The sequence below is a fragment of the Canis aureus genome, chromosome 19, assembly GCF_053574225.1.
Source record: "Canis aureus isolate CA01 chromosome 19, VMU_Caureus_v.1.0, whole genome shotgun sequence".
NCBI lineage: Eukaryota > Metazoa > Chordata > Mammalia > Carnivora > Canidae > Canis > Canis aureus.
In genome coordinates this window covers 51,184,230-51,210,865 of record NC_135629.1, presented here as the reverse complement: position 1 = coordinate 51,210,865, position 26,636 = coordinate 51,184,230, and the positions used below count along the sequence as shown (strand labels likewise).

Here is a 26,636-nt window from a genome sequence, read left to right as displayed (position 1 = left end):
ATCTTTTTTTTTTTTTTTTTAGAGCGAGCAAGTGGGGGAGGGGCACAGAGAGAGAAAGAATCCCAAGCAGGCTCCATGCTCAGTAGCACAGAGACCTACGTGGGCCTCAATGCCTGATCCCCTAGATCATGACCTGAGCCGAAATCGAGAGTTGGACACTTAACCAACTGAGCCACCCAGGCGCCCCTTATTTTGTTTTTTTAATAATAGAAGCTAGGCATTGGTGCCAACTTCTACATCTGTCCATATTAAACACATAAAGGTGTCAGGTGATGCCTCGAGGGATGAGGATGAAGGGTCAGAGGCCACCCCGGGCAGACTCCAGAAGCCCAGCCCGAGAGGAGGAGACAACAATCCAGATGTAAGGCCAGACTTCCAAATGGGACAGCTTCAGGGTCAGAGTCCCCTTTAGCTCATGGACACCTGCGCACTTTCTGGCTCAAGGAATATGGGGTTCAGAGTGGCATCCACCGATGATGACCAAGTTGCTTTGTCAGATAGTGAGATCCCCGTCATCCCATGTTCTCAGAAAAAGAGCCAGCTCCAATATTGTCATTGTCTGTTTGCACATCTGGATCTCTCAAGAATCTCAGTTTGTGATGGGAGAGACAGAGACTGTTTTGTGTTGGGCAGCGGTTGGCATGCACTGGGCATGCAATGGATGCTCATTGAATGAAAAGTTGAATGACTTAGCATGATGCCACCCATTATGAAGAAGCTCTGACTTTGGACTCAGAAGACAGCCTTCAAACCTCACTAGCGTGGCCTGGAACACAAGGCTACCCCCTCCCGGCCTCCGGATTGTCAACTATAAAATGGGCAGAACAAGAGCATGTATCCCCAAAGGTGGAAGGGGAGATCCCCAACCATTTGTTAAACGTCGGCAGAGAGTAAGGACTCCAAGAAATGTACACACCAACTCTCAGATCTTTTAAGAGAGAACGACAGAAAAACAGTTGGCATGCAGCCTGCAGAGGGAATTCCAATGCTGGGTGGGATTGTTTTCCATGACCCCTGAGATCATGGCTAAGTTTCGGGCCAGAGCTGTTTTTTGTTTCTGCAAATTCTCTCTCACTCCTATGGTCAGAGAGGAGATCGTGGTTTCTGATATCCCCACCAGACTCAGCAAGGAGCATCCACGGAGACGATGAGAAAACCCTTCCAAGAATGCAGAGGTCCTAAAAAAAAAAAAAAAAAAAAGAATGCAGAGGTTCTGGTGGAAGGCGGCACTGTCATTCAGCCTGGGCACCTGTCCTTGGGTCCCCCTGGGGTCTCCTTTTAAAATTGCAACATCTGGGATCCCTGGGTGGCGCAGTGGTTTGGCGCCTGCCTTTGGCCCGGGGCGCGATCCTGGAGACCCGGGATCGAATCCCACATCGGGCTCCCGGTGCATGGAGCCTGCTTCTCCCTCTGCCTGTGTCTCTGCCTCTCTCTCTCTCTCTCTGTGACTATCATAAATAAAATAAAAATAATAAATAAAATTGCAACATCCTTCCATTTTCTTAAAAACATTGGGATCCCTGGGTGGCGCAGCGGTTTAGCGCCTGCCTTTGCCCCAGAGCGCGATCCTGGAGACCCGGGATCGAATCCCACGTCAGGCTCCCGGTGCATGGAGCCTGCTTCTCCCTCTGCCTGTGTCTCTGCCTCTCTCTCTCTCTGTGACTATCATAAATAAATAAAAATTAAAAAAAAATATATATATATATATTTTTTTTTTTTTTCCGGGCACCTGGGTGGTTCAGTGGTTGAGCATCTGCCTTTGGCTCAGGTCATGATCCCAGGGTCCTGGAATCGAGTCCCGCATCAGGCTCCCCACAGGGAGCCTGCTTCTCTCTCAGCCTCTTTGTCTCTTATGAATAAATAAATAAAACCTTTAAAAAATAAATAAAAATAATGAATTGCTTTAAAAAAAAAACTGTTTTTTTTCCCCTGGGGCACCTGGGTGGCAGTCGGTCAAGTGGTTTTGGCTCAGGTCAAGTTGGTTTCAGCTCAGGTGCTGATCTCAGGGTGGTGGGATCGAGCCCCACATCCAGCTCTGCACTCAGTATGGACTCTGCTTAAGACTCTGTCTCTCTCCCTTCCTTCCTCTCTTTCAAATAAATAAATAAATCTTTAAAAAATACATTTTTTCCTGATTGCCAAAGGAATACATGCTCATTATAGACAACTTGAGAATGTTTTCAGAAAAAGCCACATAAGAACAAAAAATGTTGTTCAAAAGCTCACCAATGCTGGTGTTTTTATGGCTTTCATTCTGGTCATTGTTCCCTACAGAATAGATATCTGCTCTGCTTTTTCAGAATTGTGACTATTCTGAATACCCAACTTTGGAATCTGCTGTGTCCTCCTGGCAACATTGTTGGGATAGTTTTTCCACACCATTAATTTCCAAGGCTGTGATGGATTCCATATATTTTTTTAAAGACTATTTATTTGAGAGATAGAGAGTGAGTGAGAGAAAACATGAGTGGGGTTAAGGGCAGAGGGAGAAGCAGACCCCCCTGAGCAGGGAACCCAATGCGGGGCTCGATCCAGGACCCCAAGATCATGACCTGAGCTGAAGGCAGACGCTTAAATGATGAAGCCACCAGATGCCCTTGGATTCTGTATTTTGAAATAAGAAAGACTATGCATACACTCGTGGGTAGAGAGCTGAACGACTCTCCTGCAACCACCAAAACATCTATGTAGTGATTAAGACTGAGATGGTGGGATCAAAGTCTGATTCTCACCACTTTCTATCTGTGACATTGACCGGGTGTTTTAACTTTCACACCTCAGTTTATCCATCTGTAAAATGGGGACTTATTATTTCATTTATCTCAAAACAACCTGGGGCCCCCTAGTGAATAAATAGCAGACAAGAGATTTCCATGTTCTTTTGTTTTTTGAGGGTTTTTGTTTGCTTATTTTCTGTTTTTAATTTAAATTCAATTAATTAACATATAGTGTATTATTAATTTCAGAGGTACAGTTCAGGGATTCATCATTCTTATATAATACTCAGTGCTCATTACATCACCCAGTTACCCCATCCCCCACCCCAGATTTCCATGTTATTTTTGAAAGAACGAGAAAGACAGGCAGAGAAAGAGAGAGACAGGCAGAGGGAGAAGCAGGCCCGGTGCAGGGAGCCTGACGTGGGACTCGATCCCGGGTCTCCAGGATCACACCCCAGGCCGAAGGTGGCACTAAACCACTGGGTCACTGGGACTGCCCAGATTTCCATGTTCTTTTTTTTTTTTTTTTTTAATTTTTATTTATTTATGATAGTCACACAGAGAGAGAGAGAGAGGCAGAGACATAGGCAGAGGGAGAAGCAGGCTCCATGCACCGAGAGCCTGACGTGGGATTCGATCCTGGGTCTCCAGGATCGCGCCCTGGGCCAAAGGCAGGCACCAAACCGCTGCGCCACCCAGGGATCCCCGATTTCCATGTTCTTAAGGATCATACCACACTGCCTTCCCAGCAAGTTATAAAAATCACACCTACGGTACTATATTTTTAATGTAAAGTTACAAAACGTGCTTGTAGTGTTGTCTGCTTTGTCATGATTCGTTTGTCACATTCAACAGGCATATGTGTTTTATGGATTTTTCTGCATTTCTGTTCTATTTCCTCATTTTAAAAAGACTTCAAAAATAAATGTCAAATAGTGCAAATGAGTTTGGAGCAAAAAACAGATGCTACCACCAGTGTTTTCTTTCTTTCGTTTTTTTTTTTTTTAAGATTCATTTATTTATTTTAGTGAGGGGGAAAGGTGGAGGGAGAGGGAGAGAGAGAATCCCAAGAAGACTCCCTGCTGAGTGCAGAGCTTGATGCGGGGCTCCATTTCATGATTCTGAGATCATGACCTGAGCCGAAGTCCCAAGTAGGATGTTTAAGTGACTGAGTCACCCAGGTGTCCTTTTTTTTCTTTTTTTTTTTAAATTAATAGGGCCTATTTTTAAAAAGTCATAGGCTTGAAGAAAATTTGAATGTAAAGTACAGAGAATTCCCATATATCTCCTCTCCCTGCCACTCACAGTTTGCCTTATTATTAACATCTTGCATCTGTGGATCAATTTGTTACAACTGATGGGCAAATATTGATACGTAAAGGTGAAATGATGTCCTTGTGGATGGGCCCTGATCCATTATGACTGGTGTCTCTATAAGAAGAAGATTAAAAGATCCTCACAGAGGGAAGACCATGTGAAGACTCATGGAGAAGATGCCCATCCACAAGCCAAGGAGAGAGACCTCCGGAAAAACCAACCCCTTTCTTTTCTGCTCTCCAGACTTTTTGGTTGGAGAGTAGTTTCTGATTTCTCACCTCTGCCCCACAATGATTTTTACTAAAATAACTTAAACTATAAAACGTCCCCTTTCAGAGCTGGATCCATGTTTTGTAGGAACTAAATGCACAAATATACCAATGCTGCAAATTTTACACGAACAATCAACCGGGTGAACCTATCTCCTGAGCCCTTTATTTGGTGTTGTTGATGACAAGTGCATGAATTTAAGAATAGCTCATAGGCCAACATGGGCTATTGACATATTTTGTGTGTGTGTATGTGTGAACATGTGCGTATTTAAGACACTTGATTTTCTTGGATACAGTGCTTTTAAAAAACATGGGGGCACCTGGGTGCTCAGTCCCTTAAGCATCTGCCTTAGGCTCAGGTCATGATCTAGGTCCTGGGATCCAGCCCCAGGTTGTGCTCTCTGCTCAGCGGGGAGTCTTCCTTTCCCTCTTCTCCCCGCCTGTGCTCTCACTCTGCCTCTCTCAAATAAACAAATAAAATCTTAAAAAAGAAACACATCTCCTAAAGTATAAGGAAGGAGACAAAGCAAGGGAGAAATGAATTAGGACTATCTTAACATACCTTAAGCTCTTCTATTAAGCAAATACTGGAGTAGCTCTTCTATTTCTACAATATTTATTTATTAAAAAAAATTTTTTTTAAGATTTTATTTATTTATTCATGAGAGACAGAGAGAGAGAAATTGAGAGGCAGAGACACAGGCAGAGGGAGAAGCAGGCTCCACGCAAGGAGCCGGATGCGGGACTCAGGGATCACACCCTTAGCCGAGGGCCGGTGCTCAATCGCTGAGCCACGCAGGCGTCCCTATTTCTACAATATTTAAATGTCTTCCTAATGGCCCTGTAGCTTCCCTTCAAGAGAGGTTTTTCACTGTTTTCTAGAACCTCTGAATTATTACTGATAGATTGCATTAGTTTTCTGGGGTTTTTTTGCCAAATATCTGACATTTGTGATTCGCCGGATGCCTGCACCATTCTGTTTCTTCCACCAACTCAGCAGGTGTGGCTTAGGGGGACTTGGAGGGTGCGTCACAGGCACACTCCGTCTCCTCCCACGGACGGGGGCAGGGCGGCGGGTCTGGGCTCCAAGGCGCCCTTGGCAGCCGCTGGCTGGGGGACTCCGGTCGGGCCCTGGTAGCGCCGCGCTTCCGCTGATGGCCATCTAGGGGGCGCTAGAGGCCGACACCGGAGCCCGGGCCTTGCAGTGAAGCCGGGCGGGGCGGGGCTGCCGCGGGGGCGGGGCTTGGAGGAGGTCCCTCCCGCCCCAGTCAAAGGGTCCTCAGGCCCCCACCTGGGCTGCTCTTTTACAGCCACCTCTGGGCCTCCCAGCCTCCCCGCCCTTCCTTGGCCTTCGTTTTCCCGAACCTCTGTGAGACACACCTCTCCCATCCTCCTTCGCGCCAACACTTTCCTGTCCACCTTTGCCCACATTTTCATGCCCTCCTTTGCATTTCTGCATTTTCCCATGCTCCCTTGCATCCCTATTTTCTCACCCTCCTGTCTGTCCCCATTTTCAGGCCCTCAGCCCCTGGGTCTTTAGGCTCCTTACGTCAAATGACCTTTTTTTTTTTTTTTTTTAAGATTTTATTTATTTATTCATAGAGACACACAGAGAGAGAGAGAGGCAGAGGGAGAATCAGGCTCCATACAAGGAGCTTGACGTGGGACTGGATCCCCGGGTCTCCAGGATCACGCCCTGGGCTGAAGGCGGCGCTAAACCGCTGAGCCACCCAGGCTGCCCTCAAATGACCTTTTAGAGAAAGTCACACAAGGACACATTCCTAGCTGTCCAGGGAGGAGATGGTCATTCCTACCTGAACATTTTTAGTTCCACATATTCCAAGAAGCAGACAATTGGACAAACATTTGTTAAATTAATTGAAATGTGAAGTTTTTCCTCTCTTTGAGCTGAGCCCGGGGCGGGGGGGGGGGGGGGTACAGAAGATTCTGAGAGCCCGGAGCCCTCCAAGACCTGGTCCCAGACACACTGTAGCCCAGGACTGGATAAAGAGAGCATGTGGCCGGGGTAGCATGGACTTGGACCTGGACCTGATCGGGGTGGGAACAAGGAGACAGTGTACGCTATGGGCTGCAGAAGTTGGGGGGGGTCCTCAATACGTGCACAATTTTTGCTCTGAAATGCCTGTTATGCATGTCTCATCAAGGCCCACTGATCAATGACACATGAGCTCAAGGAAAATTGCTTCACCTGCTATGGCTGAGCAGGCCTCAGAAGGAGAAAGGAAAGGTTTTGGCAGGAGTGGGGAGTGGGGCTGGAGTTGGGAGGGTGGAGGAGTGTCAGAGGTCCCCATGTTCGTCACCATTGGAGCTTCAAAGCCCAGCCAGGACCTCGCTTCCTGTGTCACCTTGGGCAGTTAGTTACCTGGGCCTCTGAGCCTTGTGAGAAAGCTGAGGATGAGTCAAGTGAGCTCATGCAGAGGCAGACGCTTGGGGGACCTGGTGGCTTGTAGCTAGATCCTGCTTCATGGAGCTTCTTCATCCATTCATTCCATATCGGTTTCTTAAGCACCTACTATGTACCAGGCTTTGTGAACACAAAGGACAGCCTGGGACCCTGCCGACTTGGGGCTCCCGGTCTAGTGGGGGCATTAACCACGAGAGTGGGCCTAGATGGCATCTGGGGAGTACCAGGGACAGCACTTCATGACTTTTCTCCATCCCTGGTGTAGCCTATTTGGAGGACGGGGAGCCAGCAAGGACAGGTCAGGGCACCTGCTACCCTGGCACTGGGAGCATTGCTCGGGCATCCGATTGTGATGTGATAGAGGCTTATGTTGAGGAGGGGTAGCTCCTGGGGCCCCAGCAATCAGGCACCCAGGAGAGAGAGGGGCAAGTTGGCCTTGGTGCCCCCGACCCCAGACCTATACCATCTGGGGAAACAGTAGCCCGAGGTTTAGGCACGTGGGGAGCATCCCAGTCTGGCCGACATGGCTGAAATGCACACTCTGTATTCTTCTCTGAAGAGACTGTTATCTTTCTTCAATGGCTTCATAGTTGTAAGTGTGTCACCACCCAGGCCCTGGGGCTTTGCAGCCCTTCCTCCATAGCCGGCTCCCTCAAAGACAGAAATAAGTTGATCCAAATTCACTGGCATCCGGATCGGTGGTCCCTAGGGAAGCAGGAGGGATGTAGGGCAGACTGACGAGGAGCAGGACACATTGGGAACACACTGGGTATCGACCCAGAGTTGGGAAAATCAAGCACAGCTGAGAGTGATGGGGGAGGGGGAGTGGCGGGGGGAGGGGGTTGGTGGTGGAGGAGCTTGACTCTAAGCCAAATCCTGCAGAACATTAAATTGTTTGGGAAGGACAAGAGGCAGAGGTTATGGGTTTGGTCCTGTAAATGTTTCAAAACACTTTTTTTTTCTTTTTTAAAGAATTTATTTGTTTCAGAGAGAGAGCAAGAGCAGGATGGGGGCAGAGGGAGAAGCAGACTCTCTTGCTGAGCAGGAAACCCAATGCAGGGGCTTGATTTGGAGTCTCTGGGACCATGACCCGAGCTGAAGGCAGATGCTTAACTGAGCTACCTGGGCACCCCAAAACTGTTCTTACTATAGAAGTGACCCAAAATGTGCATTGTTAAGAAAAATTGTTTTGGGGTGCCTGGGTGGCAAAGTCGGTTAAGCATCAGACTCTTGGTTTCTGCTCAGGTTGTGATCTCAGGGTCAGGAGATGGAGCTCGGCAACAGGCTCAGGGAAGAGTGGGCTTGGGATTCTCTTTCTCCCTCTGACCCTCCCCAACTCATATGTGCTTGCTCTCTCTCTCAAATAAATAAATAAATAAATCTTTAAAAAGACTCTCTCCCTCTCCCTCTGCCCCTTCCCCTCTCGAAATAAAAAAATCTTTTTTTCCAAGATTTTATTTATTTAATAGGGGTGGGGAGCATGAGTGGGATGGGGAAGGGGCAGGGGAGAAGGAGAAGCAGAGTCCTTGCTGAGTGGGGAGCCCCACGCAGGACTCAATCCCAGGACCCTGAGATCATGACCGGAGTTGAAGGCAGATGCTTAACCGACTGAGCCACCTAGGCACCCCTAAAATATACCTTAAAACAAGAGAGAAGCAGTTATTCTGATAACAGAATGGCATTAAGAAAAGGCTGCCAGGAAAAAGAAGGATATTACATATCACTCTTCATCTTGTTACCTGTCTTGTGCCTTTTCATGGGAATTAAATAATACAGTATATTTAGGGCAGCCCGGGTGGCTCAGCGGTTTAGCACTGCCTTCGGCCTAGGGCGTAATCCTGGACACCCGGGATTTAGTCCCATGCATGGACCCTGTTTCTCCCTCTGCCTGTGTCTCTGCCTCTCTGTGTGTGTGTGTGTGTGTCTCTCATGAATAAATAAAATAAAATAAAATAAAATAAAATAAAATAAAATAAAATAAAATAAAATAAAACAAAACAAAATAAAATAAAATACAGTATATTTAAAGGGCATATGCCCATCAGGGGAACACTGCTCAATAAATACCATCATCATTATTATATCCTACTAGATTTTTCTATATGCCTTTTAAAAGCAGTGAAACACAGGAGGCTATGGCTTTACAATCCACTTTTCCCCTTTTAAAAAATTTATCTTCCCCTCCCTTTGGATAGACTTCATCTTTTAGAGCAGTTCTAGGTTCACAGAAAATTGAGCAGAAGGTACGGAGGTTTCACATATACCCCTGTTCACACATGCCCTGCCTCCCCCATCATCAACATCCCCATCAAAATAGTATATTTGCTATAATTGATGAACTTACGTGGACATTATCATCACCCAGAATGCATAGCTTACATCAGGGCTCACTCTCGGTGTTGCACATTCCATGGCTTTTGACTAAAATGTATCCCCCATTTTAGTGCATATGGAATAGTTTCACTGCCCTAAAAATCCTCTGTGCTCCACCTGTCTTCCCCACCGCCCCACTAACCCCTGGAGACCTCTGGTCCTTCTACTGTCCCCATAGTTTTGCCTTTTCTGGAATGATATATACTTGGAATCATGCACCATGTAGCCTTTTTAGATTGGCTTCTTTCATTCAGCAATATAAGTTTCCTTCATGTCTTTTCATGGCTTCATGGCTCATTTCCTTTTAGTGCTAATATTCCCCTGAATGTACCACAGTCTGTCCATTCACCTGCTGAAGGCTATCTTGGTTGCTTTCAAGCTTTGGCAATTATGAATAAAGCTTCTAGAAACATCCACGTGCAGGTTTTTATGCAAACATCAGTTTTCATCTCAGTTGTATAAATACCAAAGAACATGACTGCCATATCATATACATTCTCCTCCTACAATAAGGGTCAGCCAACTACACCCTTGTAAATAGAAAGATAGGTAGGTAGGTAGGTAGGCAGATATAGATGATAGATATTACTTATTTGTAAATAAAATAGTTTATGAAGTGAGCATGACTGTTTTGAGCAATACTGACAGAGCTAAGTTGTTTCAACAGAGGCCTTATGGCCTGCAAAATTCACAATATCTAGGGCTTTTCACACAACAAAAAATTGCCAACCTTTATCCTAGAGCAACATTTAAAATAACTGTCTAGGGCCCTGGGTGGCTCAGCAGTTTAGCGCCTGCCTTCAGCCCAGGCGTGAACCTGGAGACCTGGGACTGAGTCCCACATCGGGCTCCCTGCATGGAGCCTGCTTCTCCCTCTGCCTCTTTCTCTTTCTGTGTCTCTCATGAATAAATAAATAAAACCTTAAAAAAATAAAATAAAATAACTGTCTAGAGTCCCATTGCATGGCTGTCCCATTATTTACCTACCCAATCTGTATTACTGATTGTTTCAGATAGTTTCATCCCTGAGCACTCTGACACTAATAAATAAAATCTTAAAAAAGAAAAAAAAAGATATCAGACTGAATATCTACAAATGGAATTTCTAGGTAAAGGGTTTTATTGTAAAAACCTTTAAGATTTTAAATACAAATTGCAAAGTGTCCTCCCTCATGCCCTTCCCCCAAAAAAAGTTTTTTGTATTTTTTTAGATTTTATTTATTTATTCATGAGAGATATACAGAGAGAGGCAGAGACATAGGCAGAGGGAGAAGCAGGCTCCTCACAGAAGCCTGATATGGGACTCGATCCCTAGACCCAGGATCATGCCCTGAGCCAGAGGCAGACACTCAACCACTGAGCCACCCAGGCATCCCTCTCCAAAAAAAGTTTGTTGCCTGGCAACAATATATGAGAGTGTCTCCCTACATCCTCACTAACTCCAAGTATTAACATTTTTAGATGTTTTTGGTGATTTTATTTGCCTTTGTCTCTCTTCCTCCCCCACCCAGGAAAGTTCTATTTGTATACAGCAAACAGACTGTTTTTTCCTTTCTGATTTCTGTCCTAAAGATGTCTAATGTGATCCTCATTGGCCTGGGATCGATGTCAAATTCAGAGGAGCTGTCCTGACAAGGGTCCTTGGGCCATCCTCTGCATACCTCGTTCATGTTGGCTACCTGTGCCTGGCAATAGGCTGCATCACAGTGCTGCTCGGCTTCAGCTTCGCTGGGTGGTATGGAGCAACCAGAGAAAGCAGAGGCACTCTCTTGTATGTAAGTTGGATCTGCACACATACCACCCCCTCCACCATGTGAATCCTTCTTTGCACATATTACAAACCCCTGCCATCACCATCCCTTATTTTTCAGTGTTTGTGGTGTCTCATTTGATGGCATGAGTTGCACCCATCTTTTCCTTTACAATATACATCCCAGTTAGAACTCCTCTCCCACCCAAGGCCACAAATCATAGTCTCCAAGGTTTTCTTCCCATAATTTTAAGTCTGATGTCTCACTTTTAGCTCTTTGGCTTTGGGAGTTTTGTTATGTGTGTGTGGTGTGAGGTAGGGATCTGTCCTCTTCTACTTACAGCAATTTCCATTGTGGTTGGGTCTTTTCTGGGTACACTACTCTGTTCCTTCAGCCCATGTATATGATCCTACTAATACAACACTGTGGTTATCATCATGTACGCACAATTACGTGTTCAAGTACATGAGGTATGAAAGTTTTGAGCATGACCATGCAGACAGCATGTCGCAGATTTTGCACATCTTGCTCATTCTCACATATACCTTGGTTAACTCCCCAGAAGCTAGTTCCCAGCTTCCCCACTCCCATTCCCCTTAGAATCTCATCTGAGTTGATTTGGTAAAATTTGCCTCCAGCTTTTTTTGTTTTCCTTCACTATGTTGCTACAAAATTCAGGTTATTTCAATTCAGGGGTTTCAGGAGATCCTTAGTATGGTCATCTCCCAGAGCATAAACACCTCCATTGTTTTTTGTTTGTTTGTTTGTTTTTAAGATTTTATTTGATAGAGACATAGAGCCAGAGAGCACAAGTGAGGGGAATGACAGAGGGAGAGGAAGAAACAGGTTCCCCCCTGAACAGGGAGCCCAATGTAGGGCTTGATCCCAGGGCCCTGGATCGTGACTTAACCAACTGAGCCACCCAGGTGTCCCTAAACAACCTCCACTGTTAAAAGCACTCTGCCCCCACCCTATTCCTCCCTAAAGCTCTATCATCTCTTTTTCTTTCTTAATTACTCCACTCAACAAATATTTATTCGACAGATCCTGTACCTAAATATTTCATTTTCAATAGGACGTGGACGCTATTTTATTCATAGTTTAGCTTGGAGGAATCAAAGAAAATCCAATCACACCCTGCGTGCAACCCATTAGCAAATCCAATTGATTCTACCCTTCTCATCTGTCCCTCCAAAGCCTCTGAGACCTCCTCAGAAAAGCAAAATCGTTTTTTATGGTGTTGGGAGCCACGGAGGAGTCTGAGCAGAGGAGAGATGTGCCCTGACTCGGGTGTTCATGGGCGCCCTCTGGTGGCCATTGAAGGAACAGAGTGTGAGTGACCTGGATGGGACTGAGACTAGGGTGCAGGGATTGTGCTGGTCCAGGTGGGAGACAGTGGGTGCTGGGCTGTGCTGTGTGAGGTTGTGGACAGGGTGGGAGAAATGAGCAGATTAGGCATAGATTCTGAAGATGGAAACTGTAGGCTATATGGACGCCTGGATATCTGCCTCCAGCCACGTTGGTCACCCAGAGCTGGGGAGAGTAGTAATATTAATATTAATCCTCACAATCTGCTACATAACTCACTTGTCTGGACTCCCACAACTGCTAAGCTCTGTCCCAATATTTGTCCTTGTGGGCTCTGGGGTCCCCGGGTGTGTGTTCACCACGTTTTCTCACCTTTCCGTATGAGGACTAGATAAGCCCAGCCATGGGCCGGTCTGGCAACTCCAAGTCTTGATGAGCAATCAGATTTTAATAATCATAATAAAAAACAGAAGGAGAGCCAGGAGCTGACCTACTTTGCCCCCATCTGGCCTCCAGTAGCTCTACAGAACTTACTGACGCCTCTTGAGCTGGTCCCATGCCTACAGTGTACAGATGGGGAAACCAAGGCCCAGACTGAGCAGCAGTTTCTCCTTGATGGGAAAGTTCAAGACATTCTCTCTACTTGTTGTCTTTCTCATGGTTTTCCATTGGACTTGTGAATTTTGTCTGAAACATAAGCCAGCAAACGTAAGCACCACCACACACAAACCCTGTAGCCAATGACCTGTCACCTTGCATCTTCCCTACAGCCCCCTCACCTCTCCTCCCATCTGCAAGGATTCTCATCCTGTTTCTCCTCCCCTCCTCCTGCCTCTGTTCTGTCCTCACCACCATCCCTCCTCTTTCCCCACAGGCGCCTGTTGCCAGGGCACACAGCCTTTGGTGACCTGGAGGTCCCCTCAATAGGTCTCCCTGGCACCCAGAAAGTACTGGGCATGAACTGGAGCTCCAGCCAGTCGCTCCAAGAATATCTCAGTGCCTGGGGCACCTGGGTGGCTCAGTGGTTGAGTGTCTGCCTTTAGCTCAGGTCATGATCCTGGGGTCCTGGGATCCAGTCCCACATCGGGCTCCCTGCAGGGAGCCTGCTTCTCCCTCTCCCTCTGCCTGTATATCTGCCCCTCTCTCTGTGTCTCTCATGAATGAATAAATAAAATCTTAAAAAAAAAAAAAAAAAAGAATATCTCAGTGCCAGCATCCTGGATGACAGGCAAGAAGAGAACGTGTGAAAGAAATAAGCCCTGCCCCCACCTGGGCTGAGTTCTTTTCAACTGAAAAGGCCATATGGCTTTGGGGGGAAGGTAACGGAGGTACAGTCCCCACCCCTGCAGGGAGGCGGCTGAGCGGGTTCCCAGCCCCCTCCAGCCCCTCTGTGTTTTCCAGTGTTTCTTATTCACGGTTAACATGCTCACTGTTGAAATCACGATTGCCAAGTGGTCCTTGCCTTGTTCTGCATTGTAAGTACTGTGCTGCTACTCCCACTCCACTTTAGAAATCAGTCAAATCAGTAGGAGCACTGCCCCCTCCCCCCAGGAGCCACCCACACAGTGATACCTGGCCTTTGGGTCTCCAGGGCTGGAGACTGGGTCTCCAGAAGTTGGGTGAAGAGCCAAAAACCTCAGCCATCCCCTCAAAGTCCTCAAGAGACTGGCCGAGTTAATTTCCTTCACCGTCTCTCTTGCCTCTGGTGGTAAGGTGTTAAGAAGTAATGGAAAAAGCTGTAAAAGCTGTTGCGGTTTTGAAATGTGTTAGACACAGAGGGCTATTTTGCAAAATCCATCCAAATGACAAAGCACGGATACTTGGACCCAGCTTTCCCATCTCTAGGAATCATCCAAGGATTTGCTTGCTCAGGTGCCGAAGAGGAGGTATACACCAGGGAGTGCAAAAGATTGCCACTGGCTGGGTTGCCTGGGTGGCTCAGTGGTTGAGCGTCTGCCTTTAGCTCAAGTCATGATCCTGGGGTCCTGGGATCGAATCCCACATCCGCCCCCCTGTGGGGAGCCTGCTTCTCCCTCTCCCTGTGTCTCCACCTCTCTCTGTGTGCCTCATGAATAAATAAATAAAATCTAAAAAAAAAAAAAAAAGATTGCCATCAGTAGGAGGGAGGTTAATTTAAAATAATGCATATAAGAAAGTCCAACGCGGGCAGCCCCGGTGGCGAAGCGGTTTAGCGCCGCCTGCAGCCCAGGGCGTGATCCTGGAGACCCTGGATCGAGTCCCACGTCGGGCTCTCTGAGTGGAGCCTGCTTCTCCCTCTGCCTGTGTCTCTGCTACTCTCTCTCTCTCTCTCTCTCTGCATCTCTATGAATAAATAAATAAAATCTTAAAAAAAGAAAAAAAAGAAAGTCCAATGCAGGTGGAAAGAAGGAAAGAGAAGGCTCCCCATGCAGGAGATGGTGCATTCTCCAGGACACAGTGTTCTCTTCAGTTGTGTCCCCGGCACCCCCGGAGGCAGACCCTGAGACAAGGCTCTGAAGGCTCATGGTTTATTTGAGAGGTGATCCCAAGAGGCAAAGCGAGGCAGGGAGAGGAATGCAGCCCATAAGGGGTGACCCTGCAGGCAGCTGGGCTCTGTCCTGCTTGGGGAGATTTGGGAGCAGTTTCGAATGTGTGTCTATTTTCCCAAGGGGAAGCGGGTGAGGGAGCTGCAATATTGATCTACCTCCCATCAGTATGGCCTGAGGGCTGCTCGCAGGGCACATGTGGGCTGAGATGCCACAGAGAGCCCTCCGTGGCTGGCAGCGGGAAGCCAGGCCAGCGTGCACAGAAATGACAAACGCTCACGGGATGTGAGCAGAGCCCCAGGAGCAATCGCTACTCTTGCTAAGAACAGCCAGATGCAGAACAATGAGAATAGTATAAAGCAAGGAGAAGGATGATGCGAATATGCTTTGCTTTGACATACATCGAATATCTCTTTTGGGACACAGGAAACAGTAACAGTCACCGTGGCGGAGTGGGAGGACCTTTCTGGCTGGGAGAAAAAGGTAGGAGGGAGACTTCATGGTCTACCCTTCTGTGCTTTGTGAATTTCGAACCACGTGACTGTTTCACCTCATCCAAAAAAAACCTTTTTTTATTTAGACCTTGATTTAAAAAATAGAAAATTAAATTTGCCCCTTTTGTGCTGAGCCTGATTCAGTTGCTAAAGATGATATTCAAGTCTTTAATCGAGTTCCAGCCAAATTGGGGGTGTAGCAGGCATGTGGGCGATTCAAAAGAGCAGATGATTCAAGTTTGTGATGGGTACAACCAGATGCACTCAGCTCGAGACCCACGCTCTTCCCCATGTCCCTCTCTCGGGGGTGATGGCAGCCAGCATTGTCCTCCTCCAGTGCAGACCTGTAGCTGAGGGAGGGTGGTGGACTGTGAAGGAAGCCAAAGAAAGCAGGAGGGTGGGCACCTGGGTGGCTCAATAAGTTGAATGCCTGACTTTGGCTCAGGTCATGATCTCAGGGTCTTGGGATCGAGCCCCGCATCCAGCTGCCCACTCAGCGAGTGGGGGTCTGCTTCTCCCTCTCCCTCTGTCCCTCCCTCCACTCATGCTCTCTCTCTCTCAAATAAATAAAGAACATCTTAAAACAAGGAACAAAAACAGAAGGGAAGCTTGACCTCCCTGCTCTGTCCCCAAGAAACCTCACCAAGTGGGGCACCTTGCTGTTTTATGTGCCTTTCACTTCCTGTGTCATCTTTGAGGTTCAAGAAGTGGCCTTGGAGCACATCTTCATGACCCTAAGGAAGAATTACAGAGGTTACAGTGACCCAGATGACTATTCCACAGAATGGAGCTTAGCCATGGAGAAGGTGAGATCCACATCCCGGATGTGTTCTTTTGTGGCAAAAGACGCATAACATAAACTTATCATCTTAACCATTTTTAAGAGTCCAGTTCAGTGGCATTAAGTACATTCATATTGTTAGGTGACCCTCATCACCACCCATCGCCTGAAACGCGCCATCCTCCTACCTGTCCCTGTGGACGTCACTCCTCTAGGGATTTCATATAAGTGGAATCCTACAGTGTTTGTCCTTTTGTGATTGGCTTAGTTCACTGAGCATAATGTCCTCCAGGTTGTAGCATGGGTCAGAATTTCCTTCCTTTTTAAGGCTGAATCCTATTCTATTGTACAGATACACCACACTTTATTTATCCATTCCCCTATTGATGGACACTTCGATTGCTTCCACCTTTCATCTGTTGTGAATGATGATGCATAAACACGGTGTACGTATCTCTTCAAGTCCCTGTGTTCATTTCTTTTAGGTGTATATATAGAAATGAGATTGCTGGATCGTCTGATAATTCTATGCTTAATTTTTTTAAGATTTTATTTATTTATTCATGAGACACACACACAGAGAAAGAGAGAGAGAGAGAGAGAGGCAGAGACACAAGCAGAGGGAGAAGCAGGCTCCATGCAGGGAGCCTGGCATGGGATCCCAGGTCTCCAGGATCATGCCCTGGGCTGAAGGTGGCACTAAACCACTGGGCCACTGGGGCTGCCCTACTTTAATTTTTTGAGGAATTTTCATACTGTTTTCCACGGTAACTGCACCATTTTACATTCTCATCAGCAAGGCACAAGGGTATTAGTTTCTCCACACCTTTGCCAACATTTGTTATTCTCTCATTTTTTAAGATTTTATTTTATTTATTTATTCATGAGAGACAGAGACACAGGCAGAGGGAGAGGCAGGCTCCCTGCAGGAAGTTCAAAGCAGAACTCGATCCCAGGACTCCAGGATCACGACCTGAGCTGAAGGCAGATGCTCAGCCACTGAACCACCTAGGTACCACTCTCTCTCTCCTTCTCTCTCTTTTTTTAAAATAACCATCCTTCTGGGTGGGAGGTGGTGACCTTTCCTTCTTGAGTCTTGGTGTTTAAAGATCAGGACCAGCCTGCATGTGTCATCAGAAGCTCTTGGGGCAGGTTGTTTCAAAGGGTCCTTGAGGCCAGAAAGGGTTTGGAAGGAAAAAAGCATTGCCTGTTTCTAGAAGTGTTTGACATCTGAGTTTTGGAGCCCAGGACCTTCCCTGGGGTCATATTCAGGCTTGGGAGGTGGCACATGATGGGTAGTGCCACAAAATTGCATCCTAGTTTTGGCTTCTGAGGCTTTAGATGGTAAAGAACATCTCTCCCTCATTCAAACAGCCCTTCCATTATCTTTATTGAGCACCTACTGTGTGCCGGCCACTGTCCAGGGCTCCAAGGACAGACACAACAGTGCACAAAACAAGACCCTTGCCATGAGTTATTGACACGTAAGTAGGGACATAGACGTGAAACTACTTAGTAAGCCTACATGTCAGATGTGAAACAGGGCAGGGTAAGGGCATAGACAGTAAGGGTTTGTTTACCTGACAGTGCTATTTGTCACTTATTGGCACCTCGCAATGGGATGGTCTGCCCCTTTGTTGGAGGAGGATCACATGATGACTTCTGGCCAATGAGCTGTGAGCAGAAGTGCATGTCACTTATGGGCTTATTTATTTATTTATTTATAAGATTTTATTTATTTATTCATGAGCAACAGAGAGAGAGGCAGAGCCATGGGCAGAGGGAGAAGCAGGCTCCATGCAGGGAGCCCGATGTGGGACTCCATCCTGGAACTCCAGGATCATGCCCTGAGCCAAAGGCAGATGCTCAACCACTAAGCCACCCAGGCATCCCTGGGCCAAATTATTTGACTGCCAGCTCAGGGCCCTCCAGAGTACTCTTTCCTCCTGCCTCAATAGTGGAACTATCCGGATGGTGGCTCCTCCATCAGCCAGAGTTCTTGAGTGATTTTGATAAACAGAGTCCCCCTGCCAAGTTGTGAGGGGCAGGTAGTGTGAATGAGAAATGAATTGCTGAGTTTCTGGGATCATTTGTTACGCAGCATCCCTTAACCCAGCCTGACTGATACAGGGGCTGCGGCTAACCTGGTAAGACGGGACAGGGCAGGCCTTCCCACAGAGGGACGTTTGAGTAGATAGCTAAATAAAGTGAGGAAGGGAGCCGCAAAGATATTTGAAGGAATAGCATTCTAGTAAGAGGGAACAGCCTGTATAAAGGCCCTGTGGCTGGGGCTTGCTAAGTGTGTTTGAGGGCCAATGAGGGGGCTAGTGTGGCTGGAGCTGAGTGAGAAAGAGGGAGAGTGGGGGTAGGATGAGGGCCTAGAGGTGACTGGGCACCTCCTGCAGGGCCTTGGGGGCCATGGGGAGGTGTTCAGCTTTTATCCCAAGTACGATGAGAGCCATGGAGGGTTCTGAGCCACGCTGGACTGGAGTAAAGAACGCATTCAGCCAGGCCCCAGTATAGCATGACTGCTCTACACAGTAGCCATGGTGACCACGATTTCTATTGTTTTCATTATTTTGATATTTGAAAGGGAGACTTCAAATGATTATTCTCCTCTTTGTAGCTAAAGTGCTGTGGGGTGAAAAACTACACGGATTTTTGTGGCTCCTCTTTGAAATGACAACTGGTCCCTCCCACCCCAGGAGCTGCCATAAATCATCAGGACGACAGCCTGTGATGGGTGCAACGTGTCCACAGACATAATTCCTGGGTTGGGGGGCTAACTCAAGATTTTGCTGGACATCACCTAGGTAGCCTCCTAGGGCTGGTGACTTTTAGAAAAATTGCATATTTGCAGGAACCCTGGCGAGAGGGGTCAAGGGAGAAAGAAAGCAACTGTCATTGGGTGTTCAGCTCATTTTGACCTCACAGCCTTGGGGAATTAGGGTTACCATCCTCATTTCTCACATGGGGAAACTGAGGGTTGGGAGGGGCCAGTTCAAGGTCACATGGTTTTGATAGAGCTGGATTTGAAGCTGGTTTGGGTCTGAGTCCCTTCCCTGGGCTACACTGCCTGTCTTACAAAGGGCTATTTTTTAAAAAAATATTTTATTTATTTATTCATTAGAGAGATCTGGAGAGAGAGGCAGAGACATAGGCAGAAGGAGAAGCAGGCTCCCTGAGAGGAGCCCGATGAGGAACTCGATCCTGGAACCCAGGGATCACACCCTGAGCCAACGGCAGACACTCAACCACTTAGCCACCCAGGTGTCCCCAGAGGACTTAAAATATAGCAATAATTGGGATCCCTGGGTGGCGCAGCGGTTTAGCGCCTGCCTTTGGCCCAGGGCGTAATCCTGGAGACCCAGGATCGAATCCCACATCGGGCTCCCAGTGCATGGAGCCTGCTTCTCCCTCTGCCTGTGTCTCTGCCTCTCTCTCTCTGTGGTGACTATCATAAATAAATAAATTTAAAAAAAAAGAAAAAAAAATAATAAAATATAGCAATAATGATAAACGATGATAATTCTAAGATAGTGACAAGTTGCTACAGGACTGGGCACTCACTTTGTGAATTTAGTCCCCATCATATGCCATCCTGAGGTGGGGAGTGCTTTTCTCCCATTGTATAGGTGAGGAGACTGAGGCCCAGGGAGTTTCCCAGCACTTACTTACTCACCACCTGTTATTGCTGTACTCATTACCTGTGTTCACCACCCAAATGTGAGTACCACCAAAGCAGGAATTATGTCTGTTTTGTATGTGGCTGGGTTCCCAGGATTTAGCTCACAGGAGACACTTAATCAATGCATATTAAGTAAAGGGGAACTGAACCCTGTCAAGAGCAAGCTCAAGGCAACTCTAGCTTCCAGAAGCAAGAATTGCCAGGGGCCTAGAAAGGGGAGCATCTCTGCAACTGCAGGAAGGAAAGTGGAGGGCCCATCTCTGTACCCACACACCGTGTCTGGTCTCTTAATTTCTCTGAACCTGTTGCTTCACCTACAAAACAGCAGAGTACCCACCTCCTGGAGTTATAGTGATAAGTAAGTGAGAAAATACATGTAAATGGCTGAGAAGGTGCTGGATACATGTTAGCCCTTCTGTTCATATGTAAAGAGCATTCAGAAAGAACTAATAGTTACTGAATGCTGGTTATGTGTCAGACCACTGCTATGTACTTCATGTAGATCTTTCTCTCTTAATCCTTGCCATAATCTTGGGCAGCAGATTCAGTTGGTCCCATTTACATTTGGGGAAGCCAAGGCACAGAGTGGTGTGTGACTTCTCCAGGATCACACAGCTAGCAATAACTTGGGACATCTGGTCATACTCTCATTCACCACACTTGGAGGTCACTACAGATATTGGGGAGCAAGTTGTATGTTATGGGTGAGGTGAGGGAAAGAGGAGGCCAGGAAGATGCTGGGTTAGGGGAAGTGAGAAGTGGGAAGGACTCAGTATCCTTACGGCTTTGTCCCCTGCTCCTTTCTGAATCTGAGAAAAACTGGCCCAATGGGTGGGGCTGATGGGAATTTGGAATCCAGAAGTCTTTACCCAGGTCCTGCCTGCTTTGATAGTTGTATCCTCAGGGCTGTTTCCCCAAGCTCTTGAAAATAACCAAGACTCAGAGCTTCAACTGGGTGCAGCAGTGATATAGGTAAGGCCTAGACCCTTAAGAACACATTGAGCTCTTTTATTGAGCACCTACTCTGGGTCAAATACTGTTCTGGGCACCAGAGATCCCTGCTATGGTGGAGGTGACGTTCAAGTGGGGGTGGGGGATGGATGATCGGTTCAGTTAAAGATCCCTTCTGGGAAGGAAGTAAAGCAGGATGATAGGATAGGGAAGGGAATCAGGGATGGCTTTCCTGAGGAGGTGACATCTGACCAGTGACCTGGGGAAATGAGGGAAAATCATGTGTGTAGATAGAAGAAACCAGAGGGAACAGCTGGTGCAAAGGCTAGGAGGTAGCAATAGGCTTGGCTTATTCATGGACCAGTGGGGAGGTCCTTGTGGCTGGAGCAGGGTGAGCATGAAGAGTGGTAGGGGGAGATGAGGGCAAGGAACTGATGGGGTTGATCATACAAGGCCTTGTGGGGGGCAGAGAAGGGTATGACTTTTATTCCGAATATGATGGAAAGCCGTTAGACAAATTTTAATGTTCACTTCTTCGCTCCACAAACCTCATTACGCACCTACTTTGTTTTTTTTGTTTTTTTTTGTTTTTTTTTAAATTTTTATTTATTTATGATAGTCACAGAGAGAGAGAGAGGCAGAGACACAGGCAGAGGGAGAAGCAGGCTCCATGCACAGGGAGCCCGACGTGGGATTCGATCCCGGGTCTCCAGGATCGCGCCCTGGGCCAAAGGCAGGCGCCAAACCGCTGCGCCACCCAGGGATCCCTCGCACCTACTTTGACCAGGCATTCTTGTAGGCACTGTGGATAAAACAATGAACTCAATAGACAAAAATCTCTGTCCTCATGGGCATTCTAATCAGCAGGGAAAGACAAGAAATATGATTTTTTCAAATGGACAATTTATTGTATGATTGTGATAAATGTGTGTGTGTGTTTTTTTAATTTGAGAGAGAGAGAGAGCATGAGCAGGGGGCAGGGCAGAGGGAGAGGGAGAACCCCAAGACTATGGGCTGAGTACGGAGCCCAACACAGGGCTCGATCCTAGGATCGAACTTTTCTTCTCCTACCTCATTTATTTATTTTTAATATTTTACTTATTTATTTGAGAGAGAAAGAGAAAGCACAAGTAGGGGGGAGGGGCAAAGGGAGAGGGGGAAGGAAGCAGACTCTCCACTGAGCAGGGAGCCTGATGTGGGGCTTGATCCCAGGACCCGGGGGTCATGACCTGAGCTGAAGTCAGACACTCAACCAACTGAGCCACTCAGGTGACCCTCTTCTACCTCATTTAAAAGAAAACTGCCTAAGGCAATAACTATAAAATTGTGTTTATAGACTGATATTAAGATATAATTCACAAGACAATAATAGCACAAAGGAGGGTGGAGAGAAAAGACATATAGGAGCGACGTTTTTGTATGCTCCTGAAATTCATTTAGTACTAATCCAAACTAGATTGTAAAAAAATGTTAATTGCAATCCCATGAGCAACCACTAAGAAAAGAACTTTAAAATACAGTAAAAGAAACAAGGGAATTAAAATGCTGCACTAGAAAGTATTTAACATGAAAGAAAGTTGAGGTGAGCCAACAGAACAAGGACAAAACACAAATGGAAAACAAATAGCAAAATGGCATATATAAATCGTACTTTCTCAGTAATTGCATTAAAGATAAAGGGTTTACACCACTTCAGTGTACACTTTAGAAAGGCGAATTGTATGATACACGAATTTTCCCAATAAAGCTGTTATTTTTGTAAAAAGAAAAAACAGCCTCCATCCCTCTGAGCCCGCATGAAGTTTTTCTCATGTGCTTCCCCCAGACTGATTTTCTTTCTTTTTTTTTCTTTTTATATTTTTATTTATTTATTTGACAGAGAGAGAGAGAGAAGGAGCACAAGCAGAGGCAGAAGGAGAAGCGGGCTCCCCTCTGAGCAGGGAGCCTGATGCAAGGCTAGATGCCAGTACCCTGGGATCATGACCTGAGCTCAAGGCAGGTGCTCAACCAACTGAGCCACCCAGGTGCCCCCACCACCAGATTGATTTTCTTTTTTTTTTTTTTTTAACGAGTAACACATGCATTATTTATTTTAAAGATTTATTTGTTCATGAAACACATACACACACACACACAGAGGCAGGCAGAGGGAGAAACAGAGGGAGGAGCAGGCTCCATGCAGGGAGCCCGATGTGGGACTCGATCCTGGGTCTCCAGGATCACACCCTGGGCGGAAGGCACCAATAAACCGCTGGGCCACCCGGGCTGCCCACCAGATTGATTTTCAAGATGCAATAGTGTTTTTCTGGAGATCACTGCCCAGCTGAGATACAGATGAGTCTCATCCAACTGTTCTGTATTTTATTTTTTATTTATTTTATTTTTTAAAAAAATATTTTATTTATTCATTCATGAGAGACCCAGAGGGAGAAGCAGAGAACACAGGCAGAGGGAGAAGCAGGCTCCATTCAGGGAGCCCGATGTGGGACTCGATCCCTGGACCGCAGGATCACACTCTGAGCTGAAGGCAGACACTCAACCACTGAGCCACCAGGCGTCCCTGATCTGTATTTTAAAAACGGGTATTTTTTTCATTGTACAAATTTATATTGAATATATGCAAACTATACCACAGTCTTCTCCAAGGAGGTCATAATAGTCCAGATCCCAGCCAGGTTTTCAGGGCCTTCGCTGCTGAGGTGTGGGCAGGGTTAAGAAAAACGAGAGATGAGGCACTAGCAACATGGGGAGCTGTAACTTCCCCTGGGCCAGAAGGGGTGGGAAAAGCAAGAGCCATGGAAGAGGAGCACCTGCCCACAGCCGCAGTCTTGAAGGACTCAGGGTGGGCGTAAGAGAGAGGAGGCAGTGGGGAAGAAATACTCCGACTTTTCCAACAGCCCTCCCATCTCCTACAGGTGTTTCCTATTAGGCAAACCTAACAGGAAGTGGAAGGGGAGGAGGTTCTGGGAAATGTAGTTTGCGGGACCCGGTGTGTGTGTGGGGGGGGAGCAGAGAGAGGATGGATCTAAGATCTGTGGGAAACCAAGGGAAAAAGACCCACATGCATCATGATAGGCCTCCACCTGCTGCTCATGACTGAGACTGATTGTGGAAACAGGGCCAAAGTGGCTCCAACCTGACCATGAGGGACCTTCGGCTCTCTGTAGAACCCTGCCCTTCACCTTTCTCGAAAGAAAATGTTCCTCTCCCCCTCTCAGTGTATCCAAATTTGATTTGGGTTCCAGAGGTCCCTCAGGTTGGTTCAATATTTCTTTCTTCTCCCATTTCAGCTGCCAGGAATTCTTGCCACTTTGCTGCTGTTCATCAAACTAGGCTGACAGACCCCGGGAGGGGTGGGGGGTTGGGGGGAAGACAGGACATCTGGCCCACCTGGCTGCTGGAGATTTTGTCTCATTATTATTCCTCTGTGACACTCACTGATTTTGGAAGGGAGGTTGGTAATAAAAGATTTGGGAGAGCTCTGTTATCCTGACTCCTTTTTCCTTCCTTTTACTTTTTATGCCAGTTGGCCATGATCTTAACCCTAAGTACCTGAATGGGATGACATGGGCTCCTTTCTCATGCAATTGTCTTGTTTTGTAAATTATTTTGTGGAAAAAAAAAACTAAAATGTTCACACACATACAAAAAGGAATTTGTCCAAAGAAACTCCTGTATACCCATCACCCAGATTCAACAATCACCTAGAGTCCGACATGTTTGTTTCATGATCCCTTTTTCCCATTAATGAAGTATTTAGAAACAAATCCCAAACAATGTCATTTCCCCCCCTCATCAGTACACATCTCTAAGAATGTATTCATCTGAGTCAACCCCAATGCTATCATTACACTTGACTGAATGCTTGTGTCCCCCCCAAATTCCCATGTTGAAACCCAATCCCCAATGTGATGCTATTGGGAGGTGGGGCCTCTGGGAGATGACTAGGTCCTAAAGGCTGAGACCTCACAAATGGGATTAGTATCTTAAAAGAGACACCAGAAAGCTCCTTTGCTTCTTCTTCCAAATGAGGACACACATACACACACACACACACACACACACACAGCCATCTATGACCTAGGAAACTGGTGTTCACCAGACACTGAATCTGCTGGTGCCTTGATCTTGAACTTCCCAGCCTACAGAACTAAGAGAAAGAAATGTCTATTGTTTATAAGTCACACAGTCTATGGTGTTCTTTCATAGAAGCCCAAATGGACCAGGACAACACCTAAGACAATTAGCAACCATTCCTTGGTATCACCCAAACCCAGCCCACCATCAAATTTTTCTGATGGGCTCAAAAATGTCTTTTTATATTGATTTCTTTGTGTTTTTAAAAAGATTTTACTCATTTATTCATGAGAGACACACAGAGAGAGGCAGAGAGACACAGGTAGAGGGAGAAGCAGGCTCCGTGCAGGGAGCCCGACGTGGGACTTGATCCCATGATCCTCGGATCACACCCTGAGCCCAAGGCAGCCGCTCAACCACTGAGCCACCCAGGTGCCCTGATTTCTTTGTATTTTTTTAATCGGGATATAATTGACATCTAACATATTTGTTTCATGTCTACAACATATGACTTGATAGTAGTTTGCATGATGATTACCACAATAAGTAATGAACATCACTATACATCATCACACAATTTTTTTCTTATGAGAACTTTTAAGATCAACTCTCTTAGTAACTTTCAAATATGCAATACAGTATTATTAACTATAGCCACCATGCTGTACGTTACATCCCCAGGACTTAACACATTTGGTTTATTTGAATTGGATCCAAATAAGGTCCACACATCATGTTTGCTTGTCATGTCTCCTAAATCCCTTTCATTCTAATCCAGTAGTTCTCAAATTAGAGGATGCATTGGAGTCCTCTGAATGTTCTGCTAACACAGATGCTGGAGGGGGGGCACCCCCAGGGCTTCTGGAGTGGGGCCCATGTATCTGAATTTCAAACAACTTCTCAGGCCAGGCTGCCAGAACATGTTCAGAAAACCACTGCTCCAGGTTCTTCCTCTTCTTCTCCAACCCCATCAACATTTAATTTGTTGCAGAAGGAGAGTGGGGACACCTGGGTGGCTCAACCAGTTAAATGTCTGCCTTTGGCTCAGGTCATGAACCCAGCCAGGGTCCTAGGATGGAGCCCCCCATCAGGCTCCCTGCTCAGTGGGAGGCCTGCTTCTCCCTCTCTCTCTGCTGCTCCCCCTGCTTGTGCTCTCTCTCTCTCTCAAATAAATAAATAAATGGGATCTTTGTAAAAAAAAAAAGCATGGATTTACTCGTTGCTTCTACCCTGAACCCTTTATCTTCTTCCCCTCCCCCCCATATTTCCTGTGAGTCACTGGTTCTCAGCCCTAGCTGCACATCGGAAGCCCCCAACACCTTCCAACAATACCCAAGCCTGCACCCCATCCCCCACCTTCTGATTTGTCAAAAAAAAAATTTATTTATTCATTCATGAGAGACACAGAGAGAGGCTGAGACATAGGCAGAGGGAGAAGCTGGCACCCGGCAAGGAGCCCGATCCAACACTGGATCCCACAAACCCGGGATCACCACCTGAGTCAAAGGCGGACGCTCATAGGTGGAGCCCCCCAGGTGCCCCTCCCACCTTCTGATATTTTATTTTATTTTATTTTATTTTATTTTATTTTATTTTATTTTATTTTATTTATTTTTTCCACCTTCTGATTTAACTGGACGGGACTGTGGCCTGGGTTTGGGGACTCTGACATTCCCCCATATGATTCTAAGGGCTGGCCATGGTCACTGCTGAGAAAGCATAAACCAAGGGCTTCATCCAATGACCCCAGCGACCTGAATCGGTTCTTTCATTGGGGATTGCAAAATGCCGGTTTAACTAATCTTTCCATCTTTCTTTGGGGGGCGGGAGGGAGAGGGGCGGATTTTGAGAAAGCTAAAATGAGCACGTGTTGTATTTGCCATTGCTGCAATCACCTCCCACTTCAGGAAAGGACACATCGGTTTCCTTTGGAGACAGCCCACCTCTCAGATTT

General features: G+C 46.6%; 1 protein-coding gene and 1 long non-coding RNA gene across 2 annotated transcripts; one reads left to right on the top strand and one right to left on the bottom strand.

Annotated features, from left to right (window-relative positions):
- Positions 1-909: 909 nt before the first annotated feature.
- On the bottom strand, positions 910-7,251 carry LOC144290545 (uncharacterized). The gene is made up of 2 exons (XR_013358141.1): positions 6,693-7,251; positions 910-1,178 (listed from the first exon to the last, which is right to left on the bottom strand). It is a non-coding gene; the product is annotated as an uncharacterized LOC144290545 (long non-coding RNA).
- On the top strand, positions 7,092-21,162 carry TSPAN16 (tetraspanin 16). Its single transcript, XM_077859903.1, is given in 9 exon segments — positions 7,092-7,326; positions 10,680-10,701; positions 10,704-10,882; positions 15,884-15,991; positions 18,593-18,635; positions 18,638-18,691; positions 18,694-18,735; positions 20,551-20,601; positions 20,604-21,162. Coding segments are annotated over 9 exon segments (591 nt in total). The 5' UTR covers positions 7,092-7,257; the 3' UTR covers positions 20,627-21,162.
- Positions 21,163-26,636: the final 5,474 nt, after the last annotated feature.